This window comes from Crocodylus siamensis, chromosome 4 (genome assembly GCF_052110815.1).
Source record: "Crocodylus siamensis isolate JL-2025a chromosome 4, ASM5211081v1, whole genome shotgun sequence".
In the NCBI taxonomy this organism is placed as follows: domain Eukaryota; kingdom Metazoa; phylum Chordata; order Crocodylia; family Crocodylidae; genus Crocodylus; species Crocodylus siamensis.
In genome coordinates, this window is record NC_143398.1 from 3,817,205 (window position 1) to 3,844,649 (window position 27,445).

General features: G+C 46.1%; 1 protein-coding gene across 6 annotated transcripts in view; it reads right to left on the reverse strand.

The window, feature by feature from the left end:
• UBE2H (ubiquitin conjugating enzyme E2 H) overlaps positions 1–27,199 on the reverse strand; it is a 69,963-nt gene extending 42,764 nt beyond the window's left edge. For all 6 annotated transcript variants that reach the window (XR_016441691.1, XR_016441689.1, XR_016441690.1 and 3 more), the window contains exon 1: positions 26,934–27,199. Coding sequence is in view for 1 of the 6 variants with exons in the window: in XM_090041494.1 (XP_089897620.1) it covers positions 26,934–26,986 (53 nt within the window). In the remaining 5 variants the exon portion in view is untranslated. The remainder of the gene's footprint in view (positions 1–26,933) is intronic.
• Positions 27,200–27,445: the final 246 nt, after the last annotated feature.

Below are 27,445 nucleotides of genomic sequence, written 5' to 3' on the forward strand. Positions count from 1 at the left end.
CATGCTTTCAAGACGTGGTTTGCAGTAGCCGTTCCAGAAGAGCGAGGTGGAAGATCGTATCGGAAACCAGTAACAAAATGCCCCAAATGCCTGCTTTTCAGAGATGACATGAAGGTGTCCTCTTGGCAAGCAAGTAGCAGAGATGCTCTCTCTTCGGAAATAGCCAGCATCACATTACCTTCACGTTCAATAGAGGGTGATACTTTAAAATAGGATAAGTGTTTATGTGGCACTAGTTGCCAAGAGCTTCCAATAGACTACGCATTATAAGAGGCCACGTATGTCACAAAAAGCCAGATGCACTGGCTGTTTGTGCAGCAGGAAACAGCCTGCAGTCCACTCGCACCTCTTCTGATGTCATTAGGCATCTGCTTGTAGCCTTGAAACACTGTCACCACTCATATCAGGAGTCAAACTATATTTGCTTGCAAAGGGGAGATTTTTTTTCTTTTGAGAAACAGAATGTAACCCACCCCTCCCACCTCAAAAACCATTTACTTGTTTTTAAACGTGTATTATCTCAGTGGCAGAATCCTTGTCTGCTGTGTACAAGACCAGGGTTTGATTCCCGGACATGCATATAACTACAGCCATCAAGGCACCCAATGTCTGCTCTCTGTCTGGCCTTCGGATATTGTCTCAATGGTCTAAAGGGGAAGGTCTGGGCAGCCTTCACTCCCTCACACTCCTGTGTAGGCATACACGAAGGGCCTGGCGACCTCTCATCCATACACCATGACCTAGAACGATCGATGGTTGCCTACTGCTAAATCTTAGGAATAGCAATTCTTAACTTCCAGGACTACAAATCCCTTTCCGATTCACATTTCACTCCCAGGATGTGTCAGGCTCCAGCTAGGAGCGTCCCAGTTAAAAAAAGCAAGAGGAAAAAAAATGCTAAAAATATAGTCATAACTTGAGCTTCTAACCACACAATATTCTTTCACATCCTACATAGCATCAATGATGTAAAAGTACCTCTTTGCTTATTTTCACTATAGATTCATAGATGCTAGGGTCGGAAGGGACCTCAATAGATCATCATAGTTACTTTCAAGTTTCTATTCAAGACGAGCTTTATGCTAAAAGCCTAAGACATGAAAGATTCTTGATTTTCCCCTAAATCTCATGATTTTTAGTTACCGCAGGCCATCCCTTCCAGTGCTGGGCATTTTGTTTGCAGAACCCAATTGAGGAGTTTTCTAGAAAAAATTTGCCAAACATCTGCCAATACTCTGAACCGCCACCATGTAAGCCCTTCGCTACACACCCAGCAATCTTTTGCACCACACAAATCATAGAAGGGAAGTACTGTTGAAGGGAATCTATGATCTAGTCTAGATGAAAGATGGAGAAAGATCAACACAGTTTCTGGCCTGAAACGGATTTACTTGTACCGTCTCAGCAGTACTGGAGCTATATTGAAGGATTTAACTGCAAAATAATGACTAACTTAAGACAAGAAGGGAATATAGTCAGTGGCCATCATCCGTATAAAAGTCACAGAAACACACTCAAAGTAACACCTATTTGATCCCTGCTCAATGAATGCTCCAAGAAGAGTTCTTTCCAATTCCAGTGACTTTAACCCTATGATGGAGATAACCACCGCAAAGTTCACACGCGGCATCATCAATATCAAAAGTTTCTTTTCTTGAATACCAAAGAAAAAAGTGAACCGTTACTCAATAGAAACCCTTTTTTTTTTTTTAAACATCTAAAAAGTTTCATGCGTCTGTATGTTTTCCTGCCGGAAACGAATTGGCAGTTCATGCTCCAAATCTTCATTTTGGCAGAGAACTTCCTTGCCTAGGTTGGTCTGGAAATGAGGCGAGAAAACTCGTTCTCGGACACACAACTTGCCTGTCACCTGTCGCAGGCTTTAAGGGACCCACCCCAAGAGACAAAGGAAAAGCACAGCCAGAAACCATGCCAAAGGGTAAGCAGCAAGGAGTGCATGAGAAAAATGAACACAGGGGTGGGCTCATTATTTTGGCTGGACAGCCACTCGATGAGTTTTGGTGAGCTGGCAAGTCCTGCACACCAAATCTTTCACAAAATATGATTTTAGCAAATTATAAGTTAAAAACCAAATCGTATATTGAAGAAAAAAAAAATCAAACATTATAACGTTTTTAAAAAAATTGTCCCAATTTATGGGTTTGAGTAGTGTATATAGAGGTAAACCAAAATAAAGTCTTACTCTTGTATATTGTGTGTGGGGAGCTGCCTGCACACTAGGTCCCGGGATCTGGCCAGAGGGCATGGGCAGAGCTCACCTGTGCTCACTCATTGAACAAGCTTCAGTTCAAGCACCCCTGCCACCTTTTTGAAGAGCGGGAGGCCGAATACATATGACACTGTGGGCACTTTAATTAAAGCAGCTCTTGGAGCTGCTCCAATTAAAGCGTCCCCTCTCCATCCTGGAGCATATGTATAGATACCCTATGTGCCTTGGACAATCCCTCTGAGACCCTGAGAAACCACTGTTCATTATAAACATTAAAATGTGCCACCCCATGGTCAGCTGACTGATTTCTTAAAAGTGCCTTGAGGAATTTGCAGGAGATAGTACAAGAGACCAATTCAGGGATGGTGGGGGGGGAGGGGTAAGAGGGGGAGAAGGGGATAAAAAGGGATTTAAAGTAGTAGAGTCACCTGCAGAGATTAAGAAGAGAGAAAAGGGACCACCTGAGGTGACAGGATCTGGTTTTGTACCTCTGAGCTGACACTGGTGCATGTAGAAGAATTCAGTACACCTATGAACACGGCAGAGCCATGAGTTGTCATACTGCCCACCTAATCCATCTCATCTGTTTTCCTTGCCCAGACTGCCTCCCCAGACAGGCTACAGCCCTGGTAGCCAAAAAAATAACCAAGTCAAACCACGCAATATGATTTGTTATTAATACTGCTGCAAGTGAATCAAGTCACTCCTAGGAGAAACTCAAGTCAGATCTCAAAATGTGATCAACTAGCACAACAGTATCAGCTGACAAGGCCATGCAACCTTCTCCAAACTGCATCACTGACTAGAGTATTTAACTGGAGCAATGCTTTAAATTTGCAAGTTTCGATTTACCAGGGTGATTAGACCAGTGATTCTCCACTGGGGTGCCAGGAGATCTTTTTAAGGGTGCCACAGCACGCTGCCCCTGTGCAAGGAGGTACGTGCCTCCCTCACTCCATCCAACAATCCATGCCTGCCCCAACTACCCCAATGGTGCCCATGGCTGCTCTTTTGGGCTACCTCCAACCCCACCACCCCATGCTCTGAGCAGCGCGACCTGCTGGGCAAAGGGATATGGGTCCATGAAGCCATGCTTTTCAGCCAACTCGCCCCCTTTCCCACTCCTCCCAAGGCCAAAGGGTGAGGTGCGGGGGTATATGCTTCTACAAAGCTCTCATGCTGGCAAATGAATCCAGCCTTGGCAGCATGAGCCAACTTTACTGCCCAGGTACAGAAGGAAAAAAGGGGAAAGTGGTGAGAAGAGCATGGCACAGCCAAGAGGTTTTGCCCGATGTCTTCACCTGGCACCAGCTAGATCAGAGGTTCTCAACCATTTCAGGCTGTGAGCATCTCTCCATAAAACTGTCCTGAATTTAGATTGTAGCTCCGCGATTCTTGACTAGGGTCCTGTAAAATTCAGAAGAGTTATAGAGCATGCCATGAACCTAAAAAAGGTGCAAAACCACGGATGAGACATTTAAATGCTTCCCATTAGAGAGACCACCTAAAGTTGGCACCAGTCAAAAATGTTTGCTCTTTTATTAGAGAAAAATGGTCATTCAGCTTCCTGCCTTCGGTGTCTAGTTGGCTTCCTCTGTTCAGGAGGCACCTCATGATCTCAGTAATGGGGTAGGCACACATTTAAAAGAGAAACTGTGGTTGTGAAAACCACAGTATATAAACAGGCAACTCAGAAAATGTGGTGTACCTGGTGCTTTATTTAAGACTGAATTTGATTTCAAAATGACTGCACTCTGCCAGGGTTTACAAGAACAGTATCAATTTAGGTTCTCTTTTCCTTTCAAAGAGAAGAAAAAGAAAAAAGGAAAAAAAAAAGGAAGCAGAGTCCCTTTCAGATCTATTCACAGGAACGATGTGGTAAGAAACTAGCTAAACACACCTCAAGAAGTGCATGTTTCTAACAAGGGGCCTCTTCCTGGAGAGACGATTTTCAGATTACACAAAAGCCTATTAAAATCGATTTTCTGCCCTAAGGAACCGAGACATTGTGAGCAAGTCAAGCCACCCCAGCTCCCACCAGAGCCGAGCAAGAGCCAGGAGAGAAACACCTTACACCTTACTGTGAACACCTCGGGGCAGGGACATTCTCCAGCCTCCGACTTCTACCGTAAACACAAAAGCATTGAAGAGTGGAGTTCTGGCAGGAGCTGGTCAGAAAATGGAGGATCCTCTTGGAAAAAATATTAACAAAAAGCCAAAATTTCTCTCCAGAAAAATCAGAAGCACCAGCTGGAAACTGAAAGTCTGACAGGAAAAATAAAGATTTTTCCTTTAAGGGCAGTTTAGTATTAAATGGTGTCCACCTGCTCACCCATGAGCCAAACTCATTGAGAAGACCCCACCTGTGTGTGCCCCCCCACAATAATACACTCATCTACTTGCTTAGGGCATTTATATACATACCTTTTTGTCCTACAGCACGCCAGAAATCTGGCAGGTTGGAGCAGACTCAATCAAACCTGCTCTGCATGCAAGCTGATGCGCGCTGCGCTGCTTTGCACGCAGTTGTGTAAGTGGCAAAATGCACGTCAGCGTGTAAAAAGTGGCAGCAGCACGCTTTTGTTGGTGCAGTTTACCAGATAGCCAAGACACTGAAATATGGGAACAATCAAAACTTTCGCAACCCAAACTTCTGAACGGAGAAATTTTAGCTGTATTTGGCGCAATCTGGCAAAAGCTGAACCTGCCCATGGAAAGCACTGAACGAACGAGATGTCTTCAGTCCAAATCCTAGTTCTGTCAAGACTGCTTTACCGGCCTTGCTCCTAATGGCAACTTCTGCTCACTTAGTCAACAGGCTACCTCAGCCTAAGCACATTTGCAGAGATGCTGCCAACGGTTAGATCATGCTGGCTCTATTTTCTCTCTCTCTTTTTTTTTTTTGGGAGGCAGCAACACTTCTAGAGATGTTCCTTTAGGAAACGCCAGCTCGACGCAAGTTTTCTGGCAGCAAATTAAGAATCTGTCCAAGTTTTAGCATAAGACAGACCATTAGTGCTGGTGTTACTTTGCTAAATAAACATGGACAATGGGTTTTTTGTGGGGGGGGGGTTTGTGACTAGACAGGAATAGCAGCAGGGCACCAGTTTATAAATATTGTTGCAATTTGTATAAAGCCATTCTCTAAAGAAGTGTAGAAGGAACGTATGCCTTCTCATTGACATCCTCAATACATCCAAAGCTGCGAGCATAGTTTAAGGAATGGATCACATGAAGAAGGCAGGACAGAGCGTCATTTTAAACGGGCCATTAAAGACGGTCTTTGAAAGACCAAGTTAGACCTTAGCTTGGTTCTACAGGAGTCTTTACCCACAAAACTGCAAGTTTTCCAGGTTACACAGGACAGGCCCAAATTTCATGGCATATTGTCTTTCATGATTTCAATCACCAATTCTAGACACTGAATTCAGTCTTGAACAAGTCACATTTTGGACTTGAAACCAAACGTGGGACAGCAGCGCCTATTTTGACTGATGACTGCAGCTGTATAAAAAGAGGTTTAGCAAAAAGAAATGGTATTTGAATTGTTCCAAAAAGAGGATTAAAAAAATTCTCATGAAGGCAATGCCCATGAAGATTTATCTAACGGATATATACTGCTACCAAGGACTGCTCCTAGACCACTGGCACAAACCTGCCAACCATCCCTCTTAAAAACATGTTGGCTGTCCCTTCAAACAGGAATCCAGCTCACCTCCAAAAGCACTCCACAATAGCAGGGCCCTAGCCCAGGCTTCCCTTCCCCCAAGCCCCCCTGCAGCATATTCAGTTTTCACTCAAGTACTGCTGGGTGGAGACAAATTCCATTGCTAGCCACTTTGCACTCCACTTTCTGCATCCAGCTGTGATCCACTGATGTGGACAAGGAGAAGCTGCTCATGGGGCTCAGAGCAGTTGACTGAGAGCCTTCCTGAAATAGAGGCACAAACCTACCCGAAGTAAACGTGGATCTTTTCCCCAGCCAGGGGACTAATAGACAAGAAGCTTTCCGAATTAAAATATTCAGCCTACATAGCCAATGCTGCACAGCAGCCATTACAGTCTGACATTTGAAGAAGATGCCATGATTGCTTTACTTAGTTCAAAGGTCCTCGGGGGGGGGGGGGGGGGCAGCTTTAGAAGTTTTGCTACAGAAGAGTCCTTATGCTCTAATGTACTCTCTCTTATCTGAAACTGCTGTCCATCAAAACTTCAGTACCTCTTTCCATACAAAAACAAAATTAGCTGTAGCAAGGTCCTTCACAGACTTTTTGGAATTTCTAGCTCCTTTCCCACGTTGAGGATACGGTCTGCATTTGTTTATTACCACAAAATGCTTTGCTGCACAAGTCAAAAAGCTCCTAGATTGACTGGGCAACCCTGACAGACCCTTTCATCACCCAGAGGCCTAAATCAGGAGCTTTATAAACAAACAAACAAAAAAATCTTTATGGAACCACTACATTTTTCTACAATGGCCCCCCAGAGCAGGGGGCCTGGACCCGATGATCTCACAGGTTCCTTCCAGCCTCAACTTGTGTGAATCTGTGGACTGTAGGAGAAAGGAGACAACCAGCATTACAGAAAATGAAGTCAGAGAGTTAAAGAGTCTCCTTGACCTTAAGTAACCTGTTGAAAAGTTGAAATTAGCATTTCACACGGTGGCCATTAATGCCAAATATGAAGCAATGCATGACATGCTGCAGGAGACACATGGTGGTTTCAGGGTGGATCATATTCCAGGGCACCTGTTAATTTCAGTTCCTTTCAAACCGCTTTGCTGTATTACAGTCTCTCAAAGCAAGGTTGCTTCTCATTTCCCTTGGATTTTGGCACCATCTCCAATTACATCGAGTTTTTGTATTGGCGTATCTGAAGTACAGCAAAACCAGGCAATTTTTAATTGGTTCACTGGCTAATGTTTGGGGGGGGGGGGGGGGGAAGAAAAGAGATAAATGCAGGCATTTACACCTCTTTTTCCCCACTGGAGAAGTTGAAAGGTTTATACAAACGCTTGCTATTAAACATTTTTTTCACTGTTAATGTGTCTATTGATGCTGGGCCTTTGTAGTCATCAATGGCATCTGTGAATCAAACACTCAGGAGACTATGCCCTCTCTTGATCTTCACAACCAGCTTACAGAAGAATTTTCAGGCATTGGATTTGGTGCCTTTTTTCCTTCCTTAGGGTGTTTAAAGAAGTCTGAAAGAGGCTTAAGTGGGGGTTTTTTTTCCCCCATCTTGGCATTTCCCATCCTTTACCTTTAAAAGTACAAGGTTTGATCCTGCCCTCAAGTTTTACTGAAGGATGCCTTGGGATGTCAGATGTTTACTGGAGACATGCTGGAGTTTATTAAAGATGCGTAAAGACATCCTTCCTGCCAAGTTCATTTCCCAAAGCTAAGCAGGGGGTTAAAAAAAGACAACTCTAAAACAGCCCCCCAGTTTCATTCCTTCTCCCATCATTATAGGCACCTGCAGGACAGATAGGACCTGAATTATTAACAGAAGCTAAAACAGGAAAAGAATGGACTGGTGTGTAAGCACATTTCAGGCCTTGATATATGTGGGAGAAAACCAAGGGAATGAACCCAATTTTTCCTCTTCCTAGCTCACCTTCAACCCCAAGCCTGATGGAGGTCACATGAACTACAATTACTTTAGGCTCCCAATGACAGCATTTTGAAGGGTTTGGGGTTTCTTTTTTGCCCATAGATTTGGCTTGAAACCATCATCTTTTCCAGACAGCAACTTCGGTTTTCAGAGCCAAACAAAAGGAGACAATTGTACAGGGAGCTAACGCCACCTACTATTCAATAAATTAGCTATTCTCTTGTGTTGCCATACAGTAGTTCCAGCCACACCGCTGCACCATACCCCATACTCTTCCAGTAAACACTTTTTGAAATCAGAGGTCTCAGTCACTCGCAGCAGATAGACCCAGGTAAGACAACTGGGTTTCTGCCTTGGTTTTGCTTTCTCAGTCCACTCATCCATCTGTATTTAAAGGGTTTAATTCATAAGGACACTTCTGTCATTCAAGTTTCTACTTCGTTACACTGACATCTGCTCTGAAAGCTTAGATCAAATATGAGAATGGTTTCTACTTTACATATTGGTTCTGAGCAAAGATTCATAAATTTAAGTCTTCAAGGTTACACATTTCCTGTCCACCGAGCTAAATATGCACCCATGAAATCCATGCCATGTTTTCAGCAAATGGTCAAGCCACCTGCAGAAGTTCCCTTACTTATCTTGCCCTGAGGATTTTGTAATTCAGCCTGGTATTTTGACTATTTTTTTCCTTCAGCTATTCATCTTGTATTCGATCCGTACTGTCAGATTTAGTACCAAGGAATCGGGTATCGAGGAGCTTGTTAAACACAAGCATTTAAAAGCTGCTTCAATCTTTTAGAGAAGGCCAAAGAAATCCAAAGGGGCTGAACTACCGGGTTTTCCGTAAGGCGTTCTCATTAAGGCAAAAGGTACATTGTGTTCGAGAAGAGGGAGAAACTGTAAACAGAGGCTGACTCATTTCGGAAAGGCTATAAGCATGGTTCTTCCAGAAACAATGATCCTACATCAGGTCTCTTACTGTAGCAGAGACACTCTGGTGAACACTAAAAAAAAAAGTTGCCAAGGAATAAAGTTAAAAAGCAATTCTGGACTTTGTTTATCCAAGTTAATGTACTAGCAGGGGATTCACAACTCATTAACAAAACCAACCCTAAACGCCATGTGCAGCATTGCCCAGCATCTTCCATTGTGCAGCATGTTGCACCCCAGAACAAGCTCAGCCCTGTGAGTATTCAAACCCTAACTGGACAGCTATATTCTGCTGGAAGTCTGGACTGTCACAAGCCAGTGGCTATACAGCTACATCCAGGAAAGAGTTAGCAAGATGTTCTGGATGCTGCTGCACTTAAGTCCTGCTGCTATCCCATTAAGCCTCTACAAACGATATGTGGTCTGATCTAAAACTCAGTATCTAAACAGACATGCCGAAGTTCCCCTTAGAAAACAAAACAAAACCCAACTCTGGCAATGCTGGTAGCAGCACACAGCAGCAGGAAGCGAGGGCGAGGAAGTCATCCCTTTCAGCCACTTGGGAAGCAGTAATGAGGGTTTCTAAAGGGTGCCCTATTGCCTCATTTGGGTGTCACCGTTTCATGTGCAGGATTCATAGGTGCTAGGGTTAGAAGGGACCTCAACAGGTCATCGAGACTGACCCCCTGCCTAGGCAGGAAAGAGCACTGGATGTCACAATGGGCCTTGTAAAAAGAAAGGTGGGTTTCCAGGGTGCCGTGGAATGAACTTTGAAAGTTGCACTGGGGCTGGACACAAGTTCTGAAATGGAGATTACAACACCTGCCAACTGAAGATCCTGAAGTGCTTTGCAAATACCAAGGAATTAAACGTTACCACTTCCTACTTAATGGAAACCTCACTGTCCTCATTTCCAGGGAGACAAACTGGGACACCAGAGATAAGCAACATGCCCGAAATCACATGACACTGCAGAGCTGGAAGAGAAGCCAGGCCTCCCAAATTTCAGTCCTATGCTTTGGCTGCAAGGCCTTATTCCTGTATACGAGACAAGAGGGTTGTTAGCCCCCCTCCTCCCTCTATTCCCCGAGGGAGAGGCACATAATTTGTCTGAAGATAGAGCTCTAGGGACTCGGGTAAATTAACAATTTAAATTTATGTCCGCACATTTCTGATAGCCAGAGGGGAAAGCGTTCAGCTGAAGGTTTCCCCACGGGAAAATGTGCATAACAAATTTTGAGGCTTACTGAGAGTAGCCTCAGTTTAAGAGCCCTTCGCCTCCTAGCTAGGTTTTGCCCACATTAACGGCAGTGAAGCTCTGACGGCATTTCTGTCGAAGCTGCACAGGAATGTCATTGTCTGGTCCCCCAGCTACTCAACCCAAGCTTTATACTCTGCGATCCCATCTTGTGGAAGTAAGGCAAAGGAAGCGTGTTACAACGATTAGTTCAATTTAAAACCAAAACAGAACAACCCCCCCCCTCCAATCTGAGACAAGTGACAGAAATCACACCGTTACAACTGTGCTGGAGGCTAATTAAAGCACATTTTAATCTTCTGCAGTGCAGTTGCCTCGATTTTAAAGTGGGGCCCTGACAGTGAGCTTGAGTTTCTCCACCTTCGGAGATGAGCTGAATGCCAATGCTCATGCTACGTCACAGACCTACTGCTGAACTTACCCCAGATGCTCCGAATCACAGGCAACCCTGGACAGATCAAGTAACAGACTCAAAGACAAACATTTCTCAGTCTTCAGTAATCAAATCAGCTAAGAACAGACCTGGCTCCTTTTTAGCAGTTTTTGATGACAGAATATCACTAATCCAAAGGGGAAGGAGAAGAAAGAGACACTTGGCCATTGTGCTACAACGAATAAGCAAAACCCTGAAACACTCAGCTCAGTTTGCACCAGAAGCAGCTGTAGTGCCAGACGTTGCGAGCCATGAGGCTCAGCAGTATGAATGCATTTACTAAAAAATGTTGTTCCTTGCTAAAGTCATCTTGATGGCAAAAATCAGGTGAAGAAGAAGAGTAGGAACAGAGGGAAAAGGGAGTGCTTTCTTCCCATAAGAATATTTAAAATAGACATTGTAATGACAGAGGAAGTATCCCCACTGACCGTTCTTTTCGTGTCTTTAAATAATCAAGAGGTCTCAATGCTGACCTCCCAAGACCACCTCAGAGGAGCTCCAGAGCCAGTCCCTTCTGGGCTGCTGCAGAGACTGCCAAAGGCCCCGTGAATTAGAAATTGGACAGGCCAACTCTTTTCACAAGCCGCCAAGCAACAGGCCTCTTTCATTCACTCCCAGCCTTACTGGCCCGAATCCAGGCAAAAAAAACAAACTGCCCAGCTCCCTGGTGCCCAACTTTCTGGCCCCATGGCTCAGATAAGTGGCACGGGGGTGGTCCACAAATGGGATCCCACGTAGGATCAGATCAAGCCCAACCCAACCCTGTGTCACCTGCATACTGAATCCAGCTGCACACCAGCACAATTTGACATGCAATGCCATGTTATCCAGCCACAGGCCTCCCCACAGGTCCACATATTTGGCAGCAGTGAAGTAACAGTTAATACCGCCATTGCTCCTATATTATTATTAGAGAGACAAGTCCTGCCAAATAAGCTAGTACAAGGGGGCAGGGGAATTCACAGGATCCCAACTTTACTGGCTTGAAGCCAGTCCACCCAGGGAGGTGGACCCCTCTGTATTGCTCAATTTAGCAGTGCCTAATCTTCTGGCCCCACAGGCCGTTTAAGTGGTGGTTGACTTTTGCCTAACCAGGGCAAAGGGAAGAGAGGTCAACCCAGAGCGACTGTTTACAGCACACTGAGGACTAAAGTAGCACCCTTACTGGTTAAAGGACTTGATCATATTGAAAGAATTGGTGCAGGGAACAACTGATTGGCAGTGACTGATCTCTGCTTTACCTCTTGCAACCGCTGCCTGCATAAACTGGAAGAGTTGGGAAAGACCTAGAGCGACTTCTACCCAGCAGTTCTGTGGCCTATGCAAAAACTTAGAGATTCATTCGGTTCAAGGAAAGAGCGTCGGCACCACAAATTCACCTGAACAGCCGGCAACCCAGAAAGGGGCAAGTTTCCAAAAAAGAAAGAGCACAAAGCTTTAATATTCCAGAATCAAAGCGACAGCCTGCTGCCCATTTTACTCAGAACTGCCCAGCCACACCTATTCCAAACCATTACTGCAGCGAGCTGATGCGCTTTGTTGTCTTGCCTTCTGACAAACCCCTTATCTACAAATGACCATGCTGAGGCCTGAGATCAAAGAAAGCACCGCTAGCCATTTTGTGCAGATCTGCAAAAGGACAAAAGATAGGATGCTTAGAAAACTGATATTTTGCAGCAAGGCTAATGAAAGTGAACTTTTGTCAAAAACTGGAGAAAAAAAAAAAATCACTATCCTAAGAAGCCAGAAGATGTGCATGGGACAATCTGGAACCAAGAATGCTCTTAAGACGCTTGAGATATGCATATGATACATTTTCTGAAGACAGGTACAAAACTCTGAATAGCAGACAGCTGTTAATCTTCTGGATCATGGCATGTGTGTAAGATGTCTAAGTTAGGTGCCTGGTGAATCTGCTCGTACAGAGTCCTGCAACCATCACACCAAGATCTTTGATGCATATGCCTAGGCAAAGATACGGAGGAGTGGAGGTTCCCCAAGACCCATCCCCGCTTTAGACCATTGAGACAAAATCCAAAGGCCAGACCAAGTCCAGAAGCTCAGTGCCTCGATGGCTGTAGCTTCTGCCAGAGCAAGAGATAAGTGCTGCTGCCTGCCTAGTGCCTGAATGAGGGTGCATTTCTGTCAAGGTGATGTCCCTTAGCCTTTCTCCAATCCAGGAGTACCCACAAGGCAGTGGGGGCTAGGGTGCTGAGGCAGTCAATACTCACCTGCCTCTGGAGGATGCAACATCGTGGTATTTTATAGGAGCTACCCTGTGATGAGTAGCCCCACCACATTGCTACCAGGCCCTCCAGTCGGATATATTTTATAGTCATATCCAAGACCACAGGAAAAAACACACACATGCACGAAAGGAAAATTTCACCCTTCTCTTTGTTCTTTTTTAAGCATATTAGGAAGAGTTACTCATTCAGGTTTTAAGCACTGGAGACTCGCAATGTAGAGATAAGTGCAAACACTAGTGAAGGGTCTGATCAAAGTAAGCCTACCTGTGATCCTTACTGATGTGAGTAAATCCAGGTAAGCATAAGACCAGGACACCTGTGAGGTTCCAGAAGCCACCTACATTTGGAAGTCTCCAAAGGAACTTGATTGCTTGTGTAGTCTCTTGTTACTTAAGCAGAAGTCTAAAGAGCCTGGTCTCAAAACTGTTTTTCTCCCCCCTGATATCTCAACACAGCCTAAAGGAGTATGTTCTTGGTGGGGGGGGGGGGTGTGTGTGTGTGTGTGTGTGTGTGTGTGTGTGTGTGTGTGTGTGTGTGTGTGTGTGTCCCCCCTGATATCTCAACACAGCCTAAAGGAGTATGTTCTTGGTGTGGGGGGGGGGGGGGGGGTGTGTGTGTGTGTGTGTGTGTGTGTGTGTGTGTGTGTGTGTGTGTGTGTGTGTGTGTGTGTGTGTGTGTGTGTGTGTGTGTGTGTGTGTGTGTGTCCCTCCTCCCCTCCGTCATGGCAGACATGTTTTGATGCAAATAATGCATGTTTAAAGAAATGACCGATGCCGTTGAAGTATTACATTTTTGGCTGGTTTAAGAACAGGTTTGCAATACTGATCAAGTCAAGGGAGAGAATGATTCACAGCAGATGAGAAGCTGGCCACAATTCTCCATCTTTCTAAGAGAACTGAACAAGCCTGACTTTTAGTAGAGTAGCCGAGATAGGAAGTTGACTTTTATTTTGTTTTACTCTATTAACTGTATAGCATCAGGTTGCCTTTCTAGGATTTATAATTGATCAGTCTCCAGTCTCGACATGCATCAGGAATCAATAGTTGCCTCTTAAAAACTCAGTGTTATACTTTGGAAAGCAATGCATGCAGAGCGAGATGCAAGTTCAGACCCCATGATCTAATCATCCCTTCCGGCCTTAAAAATCCATTAATCAATCAATGAGGCTGAATATCAAATTCTTGATTTCAGTTAAAGTCAATGCATTTGCTTTTTTTCTTTAAAAGGAATATAAGTGAGTTTGACAAACTCTGCCTGGGAAAGCAGGCCATCATTTAGGATTGCAAGCATGCAATGTTATATTTAAATGGGACAGGATACAGACAAAGCTTTGGCTGGGATGATCTAGTTGGGGATGGTCCTGCTCTGAGCAGGGCGACGGATTAAAGGCCCCGCTGAGGCCCCTTCCAACCCTAATTTTCTATGATTCTGTATAACTCCTACATCTTGATAATAAAGAGACAATGAAAAAAAAAACCAAAACAAAACCACTAAACGTGTTGAGAAGACTGGAACTTTAATAAGAAACCTAAATAAGGCTTCTCATGTAGAGGATTTACTGAAACCAACTGGCTATATTTCTTAGGTCTTGCATTTAACCACAACTCTAGTTTGAGTATTTTTCTCAGCCATTATTAGTGCTGCCTCTTCCCATCTACAGATACAATGTACTATATTTACTAAAAATACGGGTAGCAGGACACAACTGCTTGCTGTTACCACTCCTCACACTGCCTTACAAGATTATACACTTCCTATGCTTGGTAACTGGGAGCTTTAAGTGAGAATGAGATAAATATTACCAGGTCCAAGAATTAGACGAGCATGAATCGGGTCACAACCATGATTTTTTCTTCTTCCCCCACCAGCTTGCTCTGAACTGCCACAAAGGCTAGGAGGCTGTTAGTAAGAACTGAGATTTTCAATGCTCCCATGACTCCAAAATCTGGGGCTTCAAGAAAAAAAAAAACCTTTCACTATTGGAGGACCCACAACAGCTTGTAACATGGAGACAAACAGGATTTCAACATTACTTAAAAGCAGGGGCTCTAAGAATGAAGTGCCCTGAAAAACATATCAACTGGAGCATATATCTGTACAAAACTAGTCACAATAGACATCTGGATTGAAAAACAACATGCCTTGCTGCCATGTGAGTGGAGCAATCCAAGAGTGGTGCTACCATCCACAGATGCAGTAGTTTCAAATGGAATTTTTCCTGGTAAAACAAAAGCAGAAACCCAGGGCCACAAGATCTAAGCTTGGTCTTCAGAAGACAAGGGCCTATATCATTTTCATTGCTACTCAAGGCAGCAGAGAGATTTCAAAGCCCAGTTTTACTTGCCTAACAGATTTTACTACTGGACACAATGGTGAGACTAAGCTAGGGGCCGCTCATTTCCTTGCAAGGAGCCCAAGGAAAGTCACATAGATGCGGATGCTAAATTACAAAGGATTTGATGTCTCTGACCCTAATGTTTTGACCCATGAGATCACTAAAGAAATCATCTTTCATTCTGGGCCCTTGTTCATCTCTTGCATGCAAGCTTGGCATTACCATAACTCTATCAATGACTGAAGTCAGAAGAGCTGTGCTGGCTATGATGTCAAACATGTCAAGTCAGCCCCACATTTGTTTCGCAGATTTGACACGCTGGCAGGCTGAGAGCTGGAGCCGAAAACACAAAAACCACGAGATGTGTTAACCAGAACCCAGGAGTAAGTCGACACAACTCTGAGCCGAGTCACAGCACAGACAACTTGACACTTTTAGGGGCACGGACTTGTTACAGGAGTCATAAAATTTTCCTCCCTCTGTTTAATTTACAATACAGGCATCTGACTTAAGGGATTATGAAGCATCATCAAGACCATGGTAGAAATTCCCACGCTGTGTAAGGTTCTTTGTTTTCAAATGAACGACTGCAGCAGGTCCCACAGGAAGCAGCTTTTCATGCATGCTGACTGAGGCCCTGCCAGCATTGAAGCTTTGCAGACTAAAGAAAGCCACCAGAACATGCACGCACATTGTCATGCTTCTGCTAGCGCTTCAAAGAGCAAACACCAAATACGTGATGCACCTTAAGACATCCCAGCAGCTCTTCCCAACTGGTGCATTGTGGGATGAAAGCGAGCAGCATTATGGGATGCCCAGGGCTCCCCTTAAGACTGATGAGGAAGCAACAACAACCGCTCACAATGCATCTCTCTCCAAAGAGTAAGAATAATTACTGAGTTCTGCTGAGCACCATGATGGGGATGCATTGTTCAGCCAGGGCATTATCTCAGCATGGAGACTGCCAAGTGATTGTATGGTTTCGTACTTGCATTACTGCTACATGTAACTAATACCCAGGACACATTAGTTTTTGGCAGGATTAGCTCTAAAGATTTTTTGGGAAGGTCAGCAAGATTGTCTCTCCCCTGCACTCACCCAGTCTCAAGTTTAAGATGTCTCACTTGATCTCAGTCCCCTCACTTTTAATTTGAGGAGGAGACTGAAGAGCTGTTGGGCCTCTGCCAGTCTCCACTAAGAGGGAAGAAGCGTTTTTCACAGGGGTCTGAGCATGGTCGGCAAAACGGAGATTCCTTCCCAGCCCAAGAAGGGAGTTTCCACGGCAGCCCCTCATCTGCACAGTGTACGGTGGAAGCCAATTTTTGGACAGGTGTGCCCCAAATTAGCCCCACACCCCTCCCCAGTGTTACTCTAATCTTGCTGTCTTGCCCAATCTGCTCTGCTCCCTGCCCTGTGCTCCCCGTCTGATCTGATGCTTCGCTTTCTGTTCTGTCTGCTACCGTGTTGCCTGTCCCCTCTCTGATCTGCCGCATGCCACATGCAGAGGCTGCCTGGGCCACTTGTGGCATGCATGGTGGGCCACCCCTTGGTGGCCATCCCTGGGTGGCCACATTGCCCCTGCTTTCAGTTTCTTGAGCAGTCCCTAAAGGATGTTGTCTTAGTGCCCTTACACCATGCATGCCCTGCGCTAACCCAACCACATGGCTTTTAAGGAAGGGCAAAAATCTCATGTTGCTTCGGTGGATCAGCTCATCTAGTGAGCTGCCCCCACTTTATGGAGTGAGGACACAACAAGAGAAGCCAAACTCCTTTGCAGGCAACCTGTTAGGAAGGCACTCAAGAGCAGTGCCGTAACAAATTCAGGCAACCAACAGGTGCGCACATTCCCCCTTCCACAAGGTAGGGAGCGATGGCTGTGAGTCCAAAGCAAACCAGATGTAGCTATAAAATGTTTTAAAAACACCAATCTGTTAGATCCTGTTCCATGAAAAAGGCTAGAGTCCATTTAAAAGAGATTCAGGATTGATCGTGTTCCACTACTGCAGACTCCAAATCTGACCTCCTTTTTATAATCGAAAAGACAAAGCAGTATTTCGTTCTAGGTGCTATTCAAGTAGTTTATATTAGATCCTTGGAGTTAAGTCGCCCCCAAGCAAGGTCACCAACCTAGTAAAGCGTTTTCAGACATCAGCATCCCTGAGCAAGGGAAATGTATTAGCTTCTTTAAAGCAAAGGAAGTGTTCAAATCCAAAAAAGAGCACCCAGATTTGGCTCCACTGGGGACAGGGCTTGGGAGGACTTGAAGGTAGAAACTGAACTGCAGCTTTGGAGTTTCAGTCTTAGTCGTGGAAGTTTAAAAATAGAATCTCTCAGCCCTGCAGCCACCTTTCCAGATTAGACAAGTCTGAAAGCTCAGTCACGGCCATGCAGACGCTACACTGCATAAAAGGTGAACTAGAGCATCTGTAGTTACTGCACCGTAGATCAGTGGATTTTCTGATGGACACTCTCCCGTGTCATCAGGTGCTTCACCTAACAAGTTTTAGGACACGAGTGATTCTGCCACCATTAGAACAGACAACGCAATGCTCAGTCTGACAAGAGAGGCCAAAGTGCTTATTAATATTTTATAAAGCCTTTCAGTTTTGCCTTGATTAATCCGCTGCCCAGGTTAACCGAGGACACACAGGACTACATCTCAATGTCTTTCAGATGCTTTGCAATGTTTGCTTGCTCTGCTATAGGAAGCACTGGATGCTACTCCAGCGACCTATTACTGACTGGAATGGCAAAGAACCATAAAAAGGGATCAAGTGAGCAATCCAGTTAGTGCAGTAGCTCGTTTCCAGAGAGTAACTGGTACTAGGCGAGCAAAGAAACTCTGCAACAGACACAGACAAACAATACACCCCTACAAAAAGGTCTTCTGGGCCCTCCAGAGTTGGAAACCGGCTCATGTCCTGAAGCCAGGGGGTTCAACATGCCTCCCAAAACTCTTTAGGGGTTCTTCCTCCCCCCCTTTAAACCTTCCTATAACTACTCTGGATATCTTTGTTATCCACAACAATGCCCAGTGTTAATTTAAACACTGGTAGGTGCTTGCCTCCGCAATATTTCTCAGCAGCGAGTTTCACAGCTTGTGTGTGACAGCATTTCTTTTACTAGCTTCAATTTTACCTTCAGGTTTCCTGCATTGTTCTGAGATTGCATGTTCTTCGCTTTTCCTCTCAATCTGCTTTCGCAACCTAATTCAATTATTACGTATGCAAATATCAGATCCCTTCAAATAGAGCCAGTCCCAGTAGAGGCCTTGCAAAGCTCCACAGATGACTGACTAGAAACAATCAGCTGCTACGCCACGGTTACCCTCCTCTTCATGAAGCCAGTAATGTAAATCGAGCATCTGCATGCCAGCTCTGCCCCCAGGCCCAGCCCCTCCACACAGTGTGAGTGCTCAAGGCCAGGTGGAAAGCCCACTGGAATTTAGGAATAATGCAAAATATATTTAACAATCAACTGTCAAAATTTCCCACCTCAGCCTTTTGCCACGGATGACAAATGCCTCCAGGGTGAAGCCCCTAGAAAGCAGTTCCTGTCACTGCAACATCAACTTCTACTAACAAGGCATTAACCAAAATTTGATGCCAGGTTCTTGGTGCCGATATCACAGGAAGATCCAAGCTAATTACAGGCATGACAATGTCTCAGGATCACCAGTATAGTAGCTTTAACTATTTTTATTTTAAATGAACCAGTTCCAACCTGTACTCTTGCTCTTATTTCAAAGAACCCCAACGTGCTTCAGAAAGATTTTGCAGGTAAAATACAACCATCTTTGGAGCAGGGAAACAGCATTTATCACTACAAGATCAACACATTGAAACAACTTTGGAAGGATCTGTGTGACAAGGTTTAAATAAAGTTTCTGACCTTACTTACTGTCTCCTCTTATTTTACTATGTATGCTTCAGAGGGTGCATGTAAAACGTGCCTTGTAACCCACAGAACAAATCTGTCATTTGACGTGGCAATTAAAACGACAATCCTGATTAAGAGTCTTCAGTTTAAAAAAGGAAAAGGGGGGGGGGGGCGGAAATCAGAAGAGAGTATGAATGACCTAGTTGCTTTTTTGGAGACTGAGTCAACTTGCTATTTCACGTGTTGTTATTGCTACAGAGAAAAATGCAAGTGACTTAAGACCAGCAGAATGCCAAAGACCATAAACAGTGCTCTTGGAAAGCTGCTTCAGGAAGGGGTGGGGGAAAAAACCCCTTAATTTTGAGGATAGCATCACATCTCAGCTGCAAAAACCTGAGGAATGCCAGTGGGAACAGAGGCCCTGAAGGCAATGTAATCAGAGGCATCTTCTAGAGGTGTTGGTATCACAGCTCAGTAGTACTGGAATTTTAGGGTTTACAACATAATTAAAAAAAAAAAAAATCCCAAAAAACCCAAAAAACACCAAGAGAGAGAAGTTGGACCTAGGTCAAGTGATAATTTGAAACAAAACTTACAATGCAGGTCTCATGGCTAAGAACCATTAGGCTGCAAAACAGTTTCCCCAGTGGATGTAGTGGAAGATCCATCACTTGGGACATTTTCTTACATTTTGTGCAGTTCAATGTCAAGCATCCTGTCGAGATCAAGAGGGCACTGGAAAACAAATTGGACAACCTAAGAGAAACTAGGAAGCGTAAGGTTGTATGCTTCTTTAGCCATCCTGTGTGCTATTCTGTGGAAAAAACCAAAGTACTCCCCTGTATAGACTCACTATTCCAGAAATGTATACACAGGGTCCACTGAAGACAGTCACGAAGAGAGAACTGAATGCACACAATGGGACGAGGCCAACAGCGCAATCCACCTCCCGGGCAGATGGAAGCTGGATATTCAGAAATATGTTTTGCAGCATTGCCTCTAGCTTGCTCACAAGGGGTACGGATCCAGAGCACTGGGATCTCTCTTCCACAACCTGAAACCACCTCAGCAACAAAGTGAAATCATGCAGAATAGCTTCTTTGGCTGGTAAGGAGGGACTGCCTTTTAAATGTGGCTACCCTCTTACCTTCAGCAAGAGCCTGCCATTCAGATGCTGTGTTTAGGGGTCGTAAGGTTCTTTGGGTAAATCTGATCTCTTTTATTAGACCAACTCAAATAGCTGGGAAAATTCTTCTTTGCAAGCTTTTGGGTAGAAATATCCTTTGTCAGGCTGAGTAAGCATCTGCAGTTGGTGTGTCCTCTTCCTGGATGGGATTTGGGTTCAGTTCATAACAGGTTGAAAACATGCAGAAAACAGCAGCAGGCTCAATGTAGCAGCTCATGGTCACTGCACCACTACAGAGATGGTGTCTCAGGCTAGCCAGGCTCTTCCCTTCCTAATGGCCTGCTGCTGCCCACTCATGTAACTCCCTTGCAAAAACAGCACTTCACCACAGCAGTGAATCAGGAAGGGGAAGCCACTGGAGCTTTGCTGATTCTTCTAAAGGCCGTTTAAGGCAACAGTACCTCCGCTTCTTGCATCCTCCTGCTGCAACCAGCCTGTGAAAGCAATCCCACATAGGAAAAGCAGCTTTCAAAGCTGTAGCTGGAGGCTGATCTTTTCTATCCTAATTATCCGACAACGTGTGCGCACCTCTGCCCCTATCCATTAGAACAGTGGCCCTCAACCCTTTCAGACTCGAGGCACCCCTCAAAAAAGTGCCAGCTTTTATTTTTTGACTAATAAAAAAAACCCAAGAGCTGCCCTGATTGAGAATCACTGCACTAGAACAAAACTGCTCTGTGGTATCATAGGCCCTACCCTGGTAAAGGATGAAGATTTTCCTTCTGGGAGTGCTAGGGGCACACACTTTCAAAACAGGAGCCACAGCTTCCCCTGGCTGTCACTACGTGGTTATTTGCGTGACATGGCAGGCCAGGGTTTTAGATGGCCATGCAGAGGTTACATTACCCATTTCAGACTCCTGTGCTGCACCTGCTCCCAGGAGGTGGGGAGTCCAAATGGCTAGTGAAAACGGAGGGTGTCCAGCCTCTCAGCACCATACAGAATTGGATCCTTGCTGTAGAGTAATGATCTGCCAAAGTCACTCAATTACAGTGACAGATATCACAGTTCGGATGGGGCTGCATACAAGGAGACGACACAGAAGCACCCAGGAGTCAGCTTTTTCTCAAAAAACCCCTATAACGGACCTTGTTATTCAAGGCCACATGCCAGGTGAACAAGCCAGGATTCTGCTGGGTAACAGATTTAGACTAGGTTTGGCAAGGACATATCAGCTGGCTGCAGAAAGAGCACTAACTACACCACACCCAAGACCATGCAGCTTGCCACTGAAATAGCAGCCACTGCAGCAACAGGGACAGATCGCAGCAACTTGAGGGCTTCACTTGCATAAGCCCCACGGAAGTTTCTTTTGGAGAGCACAGTTTTTTTTGATGGCCCTTCACTAAACAATATGACTGACGATGTTAGCTGTCACACTTCACAGAATCACAGAAAGTGAAGGCTGCAAGGGACCTGGGGAGGTCACATCTAGTCCAACCCCCTGCTCAGCAGGACCAGCCCCAGCTACATCAACCCAGACAGCTTTGTATACCTGGCCCTTAAAAACTTCCAAGGATGGAGAGTCCACCACCGCTCTGGGTAACCTATTTCAGTGCTTCACCACCCTCCTTGGGAGAAAGTTTTTCCTAATATCCAACCTAAACCTCCCTTGAGACCACTGCTCCTTGTTCTGTCATCTGTCACCAAGTAAATGAATGCTCCTTGTTCTACCATCACTTCCCAGGTAAAATGAACCGAGGCAAAGAATCTAGAGCAGTGGCTCTCAACCTTTTTAGGACTCAATAAAAAAAAAAGAAATATTATTATTATTAACAATAATCATCATCATCAATGCACCCCTCCCTAACTTTTGTGAATGGAGCAGCACCCTATTTCAAAAACAAATTTATTAATTACAGAGCTTCCCCTCCTTGCAGAAGGGCCAGGCAGTGGGGATGAGAGAGCAGCCAGGTAGGGACTTGCCTGAGCTTGTACTCATCTTGGACCTGATAATCTCACAAGGTCCCTTCCAGCCCTAAACTTCTGTAAATCTAAGCTTTTGTGAATCTCCTCACGCTGCAAGTCACCCTAAAAGGGGTCTCACGATGCTGCAGTACCCTGGTTGGGAATCACCAGCTCAGCAGGAACATCTCCCAACTTAACCTAAACAGCAAAGATTTTACCCAAGTGTGCATAAGGCTTGTAACGAGGCCAGAGTCTGTTTCTATTGTCTGCTTTCTGCCACAGAAGTATTGAGCACATTTAGGGGTGTTCACAGCAAAACCTCCCTTCAACTACGGAGCAGTCCCCAACTGATTCCAAGTCTTAACCAAAGAATATCCTCCTGTTACACACCACCTGTACCGGGGGTGAGCACGTTTAGGAAGTAACATGGTGATACTCGCCTAAGAGAACAGACACCACATTTTACAAAATATACATGCTTTTGCTGCTACTACAAAGAGTGATTGAATCAGACTTTAGTAGAGCTTAAAGCAACTCAGTCTTACAGAAACCTGAAAATAATTCTTCCCCCTCCAAAAGAGACTGTGCTACTATTCAGTCCACTAAAATCATTATTGCAAGGGTAAGGGACACACAGAAGAGAAGAAGTAGTTACCAGCAATCAAATGCTGAAAAAAAATAAAAATAAAAATCCCCACACAAAGCCAGAATGTCAAGCTGAAACAGGCATTTTAATATAAGCTATTTTAACCAAATTCATATTATAGTTGCATCTCAATAACCACAGCAATTATATTATTAAGCAGGTGCAGCACCCTTTCAGGTCTGTGTTGTAAAGCGGAGCTTCAATGGGCTCTGCAATCAAACTGACAAGGCAACAATGGAATAGTGAACTTACAGTCACAGCCAAGATCCAGTCCATACAGGGCAAAAAATAAAATTGCTCAGCTAATAAAGACACCCAACTCTGCTCTAAAAGGAATGAGCTAATACCTCTATAAGAATTATTTGAGCAATGTGTTTTTGTTTTTTTTTTTGCAATTTGCTTTTTCTTCCCCCCCAATGCCAATTAGTAAAATAATGCAAGGGGTTATTAGTTCTTAAAATGCCAGGTAATGGGAGACCCTCAATCTTGTCAACATACATTTGAGATAAGCAACTTTCTTATTTACTCCCCCAAACTGAGCTAGTAGTAGAGATCAATTGTTCCCAAGCCTTCGTCTGCTTGGAAAAAAAAAAAAAAGTACTACACTACTCCCCCTCTCCCCTGAGAGCCAATTAAAAAAGGGAGACACAAAAGGAGTGAGAACCAGCTCAGGATGTTTCGAGATTTGCATTCCAGCATGCAAAAGTTTCTAGAACTGTCTACCCGTAAAAAGAAGAAAGAAATCTGCCAAAATACAAGAACTCCCATGCACATGCTTTGCCCCGTAGGGAGAGGACAGGAGAACAAACACGTTATCATCACGTTACTCAATGCACTGCTGGAATACGTTCAAATACAAGGACAATGAGCACAACAAGGCTCTCGAAAGAGCTTCATGTACGATTTACGCCGAATGGGAACGGTTTTCTATCTGCCAACTGAACAGATCTAGCACCCTGGCTGTAAAAGCTATTACTGTGCTGCATCAAAGTATCTCTCAATACCCATCAAGATGCAGGTATGCTCATTTCTAACTAGAAATAAATATTTTTAAATATAGTCATGCTGTTCTTCAGCCAGCAGCTGTAACTCGGTGCTCTTCAACAAAGTTTCTGCTGCTTAAGTTATTTTGGGCTGCAACAGCAACCTTTCCCATCGCAGCACTGGAATTATGGAGATTCAACCCACTCTGACAGGTTTTATTTAAAGCACAGAACAGAGGGCGACACTGCCCTTTTTAACACCACAGCTGATGCTAGAAGAGAAACACTCAGCCGGCTGAGGATCTATGCACGAGAGGGGAAACGGGATCAATATGACATCACGTTCGAGCCCGTGGCACGTCTGCAAATGCAGCGCGCGGTGAGCCCGTCCATTCAAGCCCGTGCACTGCTATTCTGATGCAGAACAATAAAACCCCTGCCTCCGAACTCTCGTAATCCCGCTGGAAGCACCTCGAAGGGCTGACACGGCCCAGTGGGGCTCTGATTAACAATGCAGGGACCCTGCAGGTGAGCTGTGCAGGGCTGCCTGCGATAAGGATCTCCCCGAGCCCCCGGTGCTGAAGCCCTGAGGATTGGCCTGTGTGGGCTTTCACGGCCTTGCACTAGGCCTCCTTCTCCTTTCCCAGCCCCCACCCCCTGTATATAAACACACTCTTGTCACACACTCCATCAGCTGTTCAGGTTGCTCCGCCCCGGCCTCGGTTTCCGGGTAGTAACAGAGCAGCCAATCCGATGAGTTGCAAGCTCTGCCAGAGGCCTTTTGCCTGCAAACACTTTTCCAAAGCAGGAGGCTTGGCATTGCACGGGGGCAACAGTAAGACGGGATGGCAACGGGCAGACACACGGAGGCCCCCCGCTCCCCATGCAGCAGGGACAGGAAACTTCTCTGTACCCCTCCAGGCTAAGATTTTCTCCACCCCAGACCCGAGGTTGATCAAATGAGCCTGGGTAAATTCCCTGTCTTTGGGGACTACGCCTGCCTGAAAAGCCCTTTTGCGACCGGCAGGATGCAGGACCCTACCTGGGTTTGCTATTGAGCCCCTAACGGGGGGGAAGGAGGTGACTATCAACCCAACAGGGGCAACAATGCAATGCAAATCCCTGTTTCTTGGCTCTTCCGAGCATTTGCACAAGGTTTAGAGAAGGGATCAGAAGGGAAACAATGAATGACTCAGAGTTTCAGAACAGAATCATCCAGGCAATTATTAAACATCAGTTCACACACATACACATATGCATTCCCCAGGCAACCCGAGGAGAGAGAGAGAGATCAAGCAACGACATGACTATGAAAGATCACAGACATGTCCGGACTGAAAATAGGTCTGGGGAAGGAGGACCCCGAAACCTGTCAGAGCAGAAAGCAGCTGGGTTAGTTTCTGGCCACCCTGTCCCCCTCCTGAAAGGTTGCTTTTGGCAGGCTAGAAAACTATGCCACGATTATATCCGGAGACATGAAAAGAGGCTGAAAAGGGAGACTGAGATGAAAATGGCAGCAAACAACAACCCCCCCACCCCCCAAAAACCAAACAAAAACCAAAAACCAAACCAACTCGGAGGCATCGGGAGGAGCCCATTCAAGTACATTCCTTCAGACCAGTTCTCCCTCATTTGCTCACCACCATAACCAGCTCCGGTCCCCACCCCCACCCCTCCAACACACACTTATTTCAGACAATTTACAGATCAGTTTACAGACAGGAGGATTACACACAGAAATGAAAAGGCCCAGGGCCTGCACAGCCCAATGCATCCTGGAGAGAGGAAGGCCAGGAAGACGACTCCGACAAACGAACAACAACAAAAAAACAAAAAAATCAGGGAGGGAGGGGAGAGGTCAGGAAGAGTCATCTGACATCTATAACTTCCTAACTTTGCTGTCCACAAGACCGATCTAAGCCTCTTGCCTCAGCTCTCAAGAACGCTGCAGTCACAATAATAAGAGCCCCGGTTCGGAAAAAAAAAAGCCTCTGGTTTCTTTTGTCAGGGGAGAAACCAGCAGGAGATCAAAAGCCGACCAGGTCTGGAAGGGAAGGTATTCGCCTCTCTCCCATCTACCAGCAAAATGCAAGCCCCCTCCACCAGTGTGAATATACCAAGTCCCTTCAAAAACATAAAAATAAAACAAACAAAAAAATCCCCTGGCTCTTCATCTCCTAAAATGCCGCAATCATCCTAGATGCCAGCTACCAAGCGAACAAAAAGAAAGAGGGAGTCAGAGCAGAGTCTGCATCAAATCAGACTGGGCCTCATCGCCTCTCCAGCCCAGTCCTTTAAAAAGAAAGGCAATTTTCTTCTGCATAAACAACCGGGAGAAATCAGCCATCAATTGAGATTTGCATTTGGGAGAGCGCAGACGTGTGTATGTGTAACTCTAAACCCCAGGATAAAAATAGCTCCGATTCTACCCTGATCGCCAGTCATTTCCTATTTCTTTAAAAACAAGATTCAGAGGGGGAAAAATGGCCTATAAAGCAGCAGCTCGTCTTTAAAAAAGAAAAATTAAATTAAATTAAAAAAAAAAAAAAGCATGGGCACAAAACCCGAATGGAAGTAGTTCTCTTTCAGCCGGGCGTCCCCGCACCATCTGTAGGACCTGGGTCCGTTTTCCCCTTCCTTTAAAAGGAGGAAACCCGGAGAAGTTTGTTTCTCTCTCCTCCAAACGGAGATGCTTCTCATCGCGGCCCCCCCTCCCCGGACGCGGGGAGCCGTGGGGTCGGGGATGTCAAATAAATCCCCCCTCCCCGCTCCTGTGTCAACCTACCTATTAATAAAACTATTAATAAACCGAATTCCCCACACGGCTTCCACGTCCTCCCCCACAGCACGGAGAACGGGAGTCCCCCGCCCGAGTGGGGCACAAAAGAGAAAACAACAAGAGGCCAAATTAGAAATTAGGCCCATTTCGGGGGGGTGTACCTGGAGCGTTACATAAACAGTGGCAAGGCAAAGCCACCGCCCCTTTTGGGGGCATCCCCACCCCCCACACAGCAACCCCTCATTTGGGGGGTCATCCCCCTCTCCCCCAATTTAACCCCCCCCACCACCAACCCCCAAGCTTTGGGCATGGCAGGGAGCAAACCATCATCAACAGCACACAAGGCTGCGGGGGGGGGAGGCGCCCCTCATCCCACCCCCAGTGAGGGGAGGCAGGGCCAGGATGCCCCTGGGGGGGAGCGGAGGGGGTGTCATCCCCCCTGGGGAGGGTCCCACCCGCGGGGATGTGCACCCGGGGGGGGGAGGGCCGGGAGGAGGATACAGCTTGACCACGTCGGTGTCCATGCGCCGCTTGCCCGGGCTGGGGGAGGACATGGTGCCCGCCGCCTCCCCCCGCCGCCTGGCAGCGCCGCGCCGCTGGGCAGGCAGGCAGGCAGGGGCAGCGCCGGCTCCGACCAGACCCGCCCGGATGGGCCTCCCTCGCCTCGCCTCGCCTCGCCGCGCCGCGCTCCGAGCCGAGCCGAGCCGAGCCGCTCCGCTTCGCCGCCGCCGCCGCCGCCGCCGTCCCCACTCCCTCAGCGCGCGCCGACTGCCCCGGCCTCGCTCCGGCCCCTGACGTCACCCACAGTGACCTCACCGCCCCGGCCCGCGGCCATTGGGCGGCCGCCGGGTGACGCGCCGCGCCCTGTGGGCGGGGCCCCGCCTCCCCCGCGCGGGGCGCCATGGGGGATGTAGTGTTTGTGCGCGCCGGGCCTTCCGGCCGCCCTGCTTGCCTGCCCCAGGGGGGCGGGGGACAGGCACCTGTGACCTCCGGTTCGAGACCCGGCTGTGCCA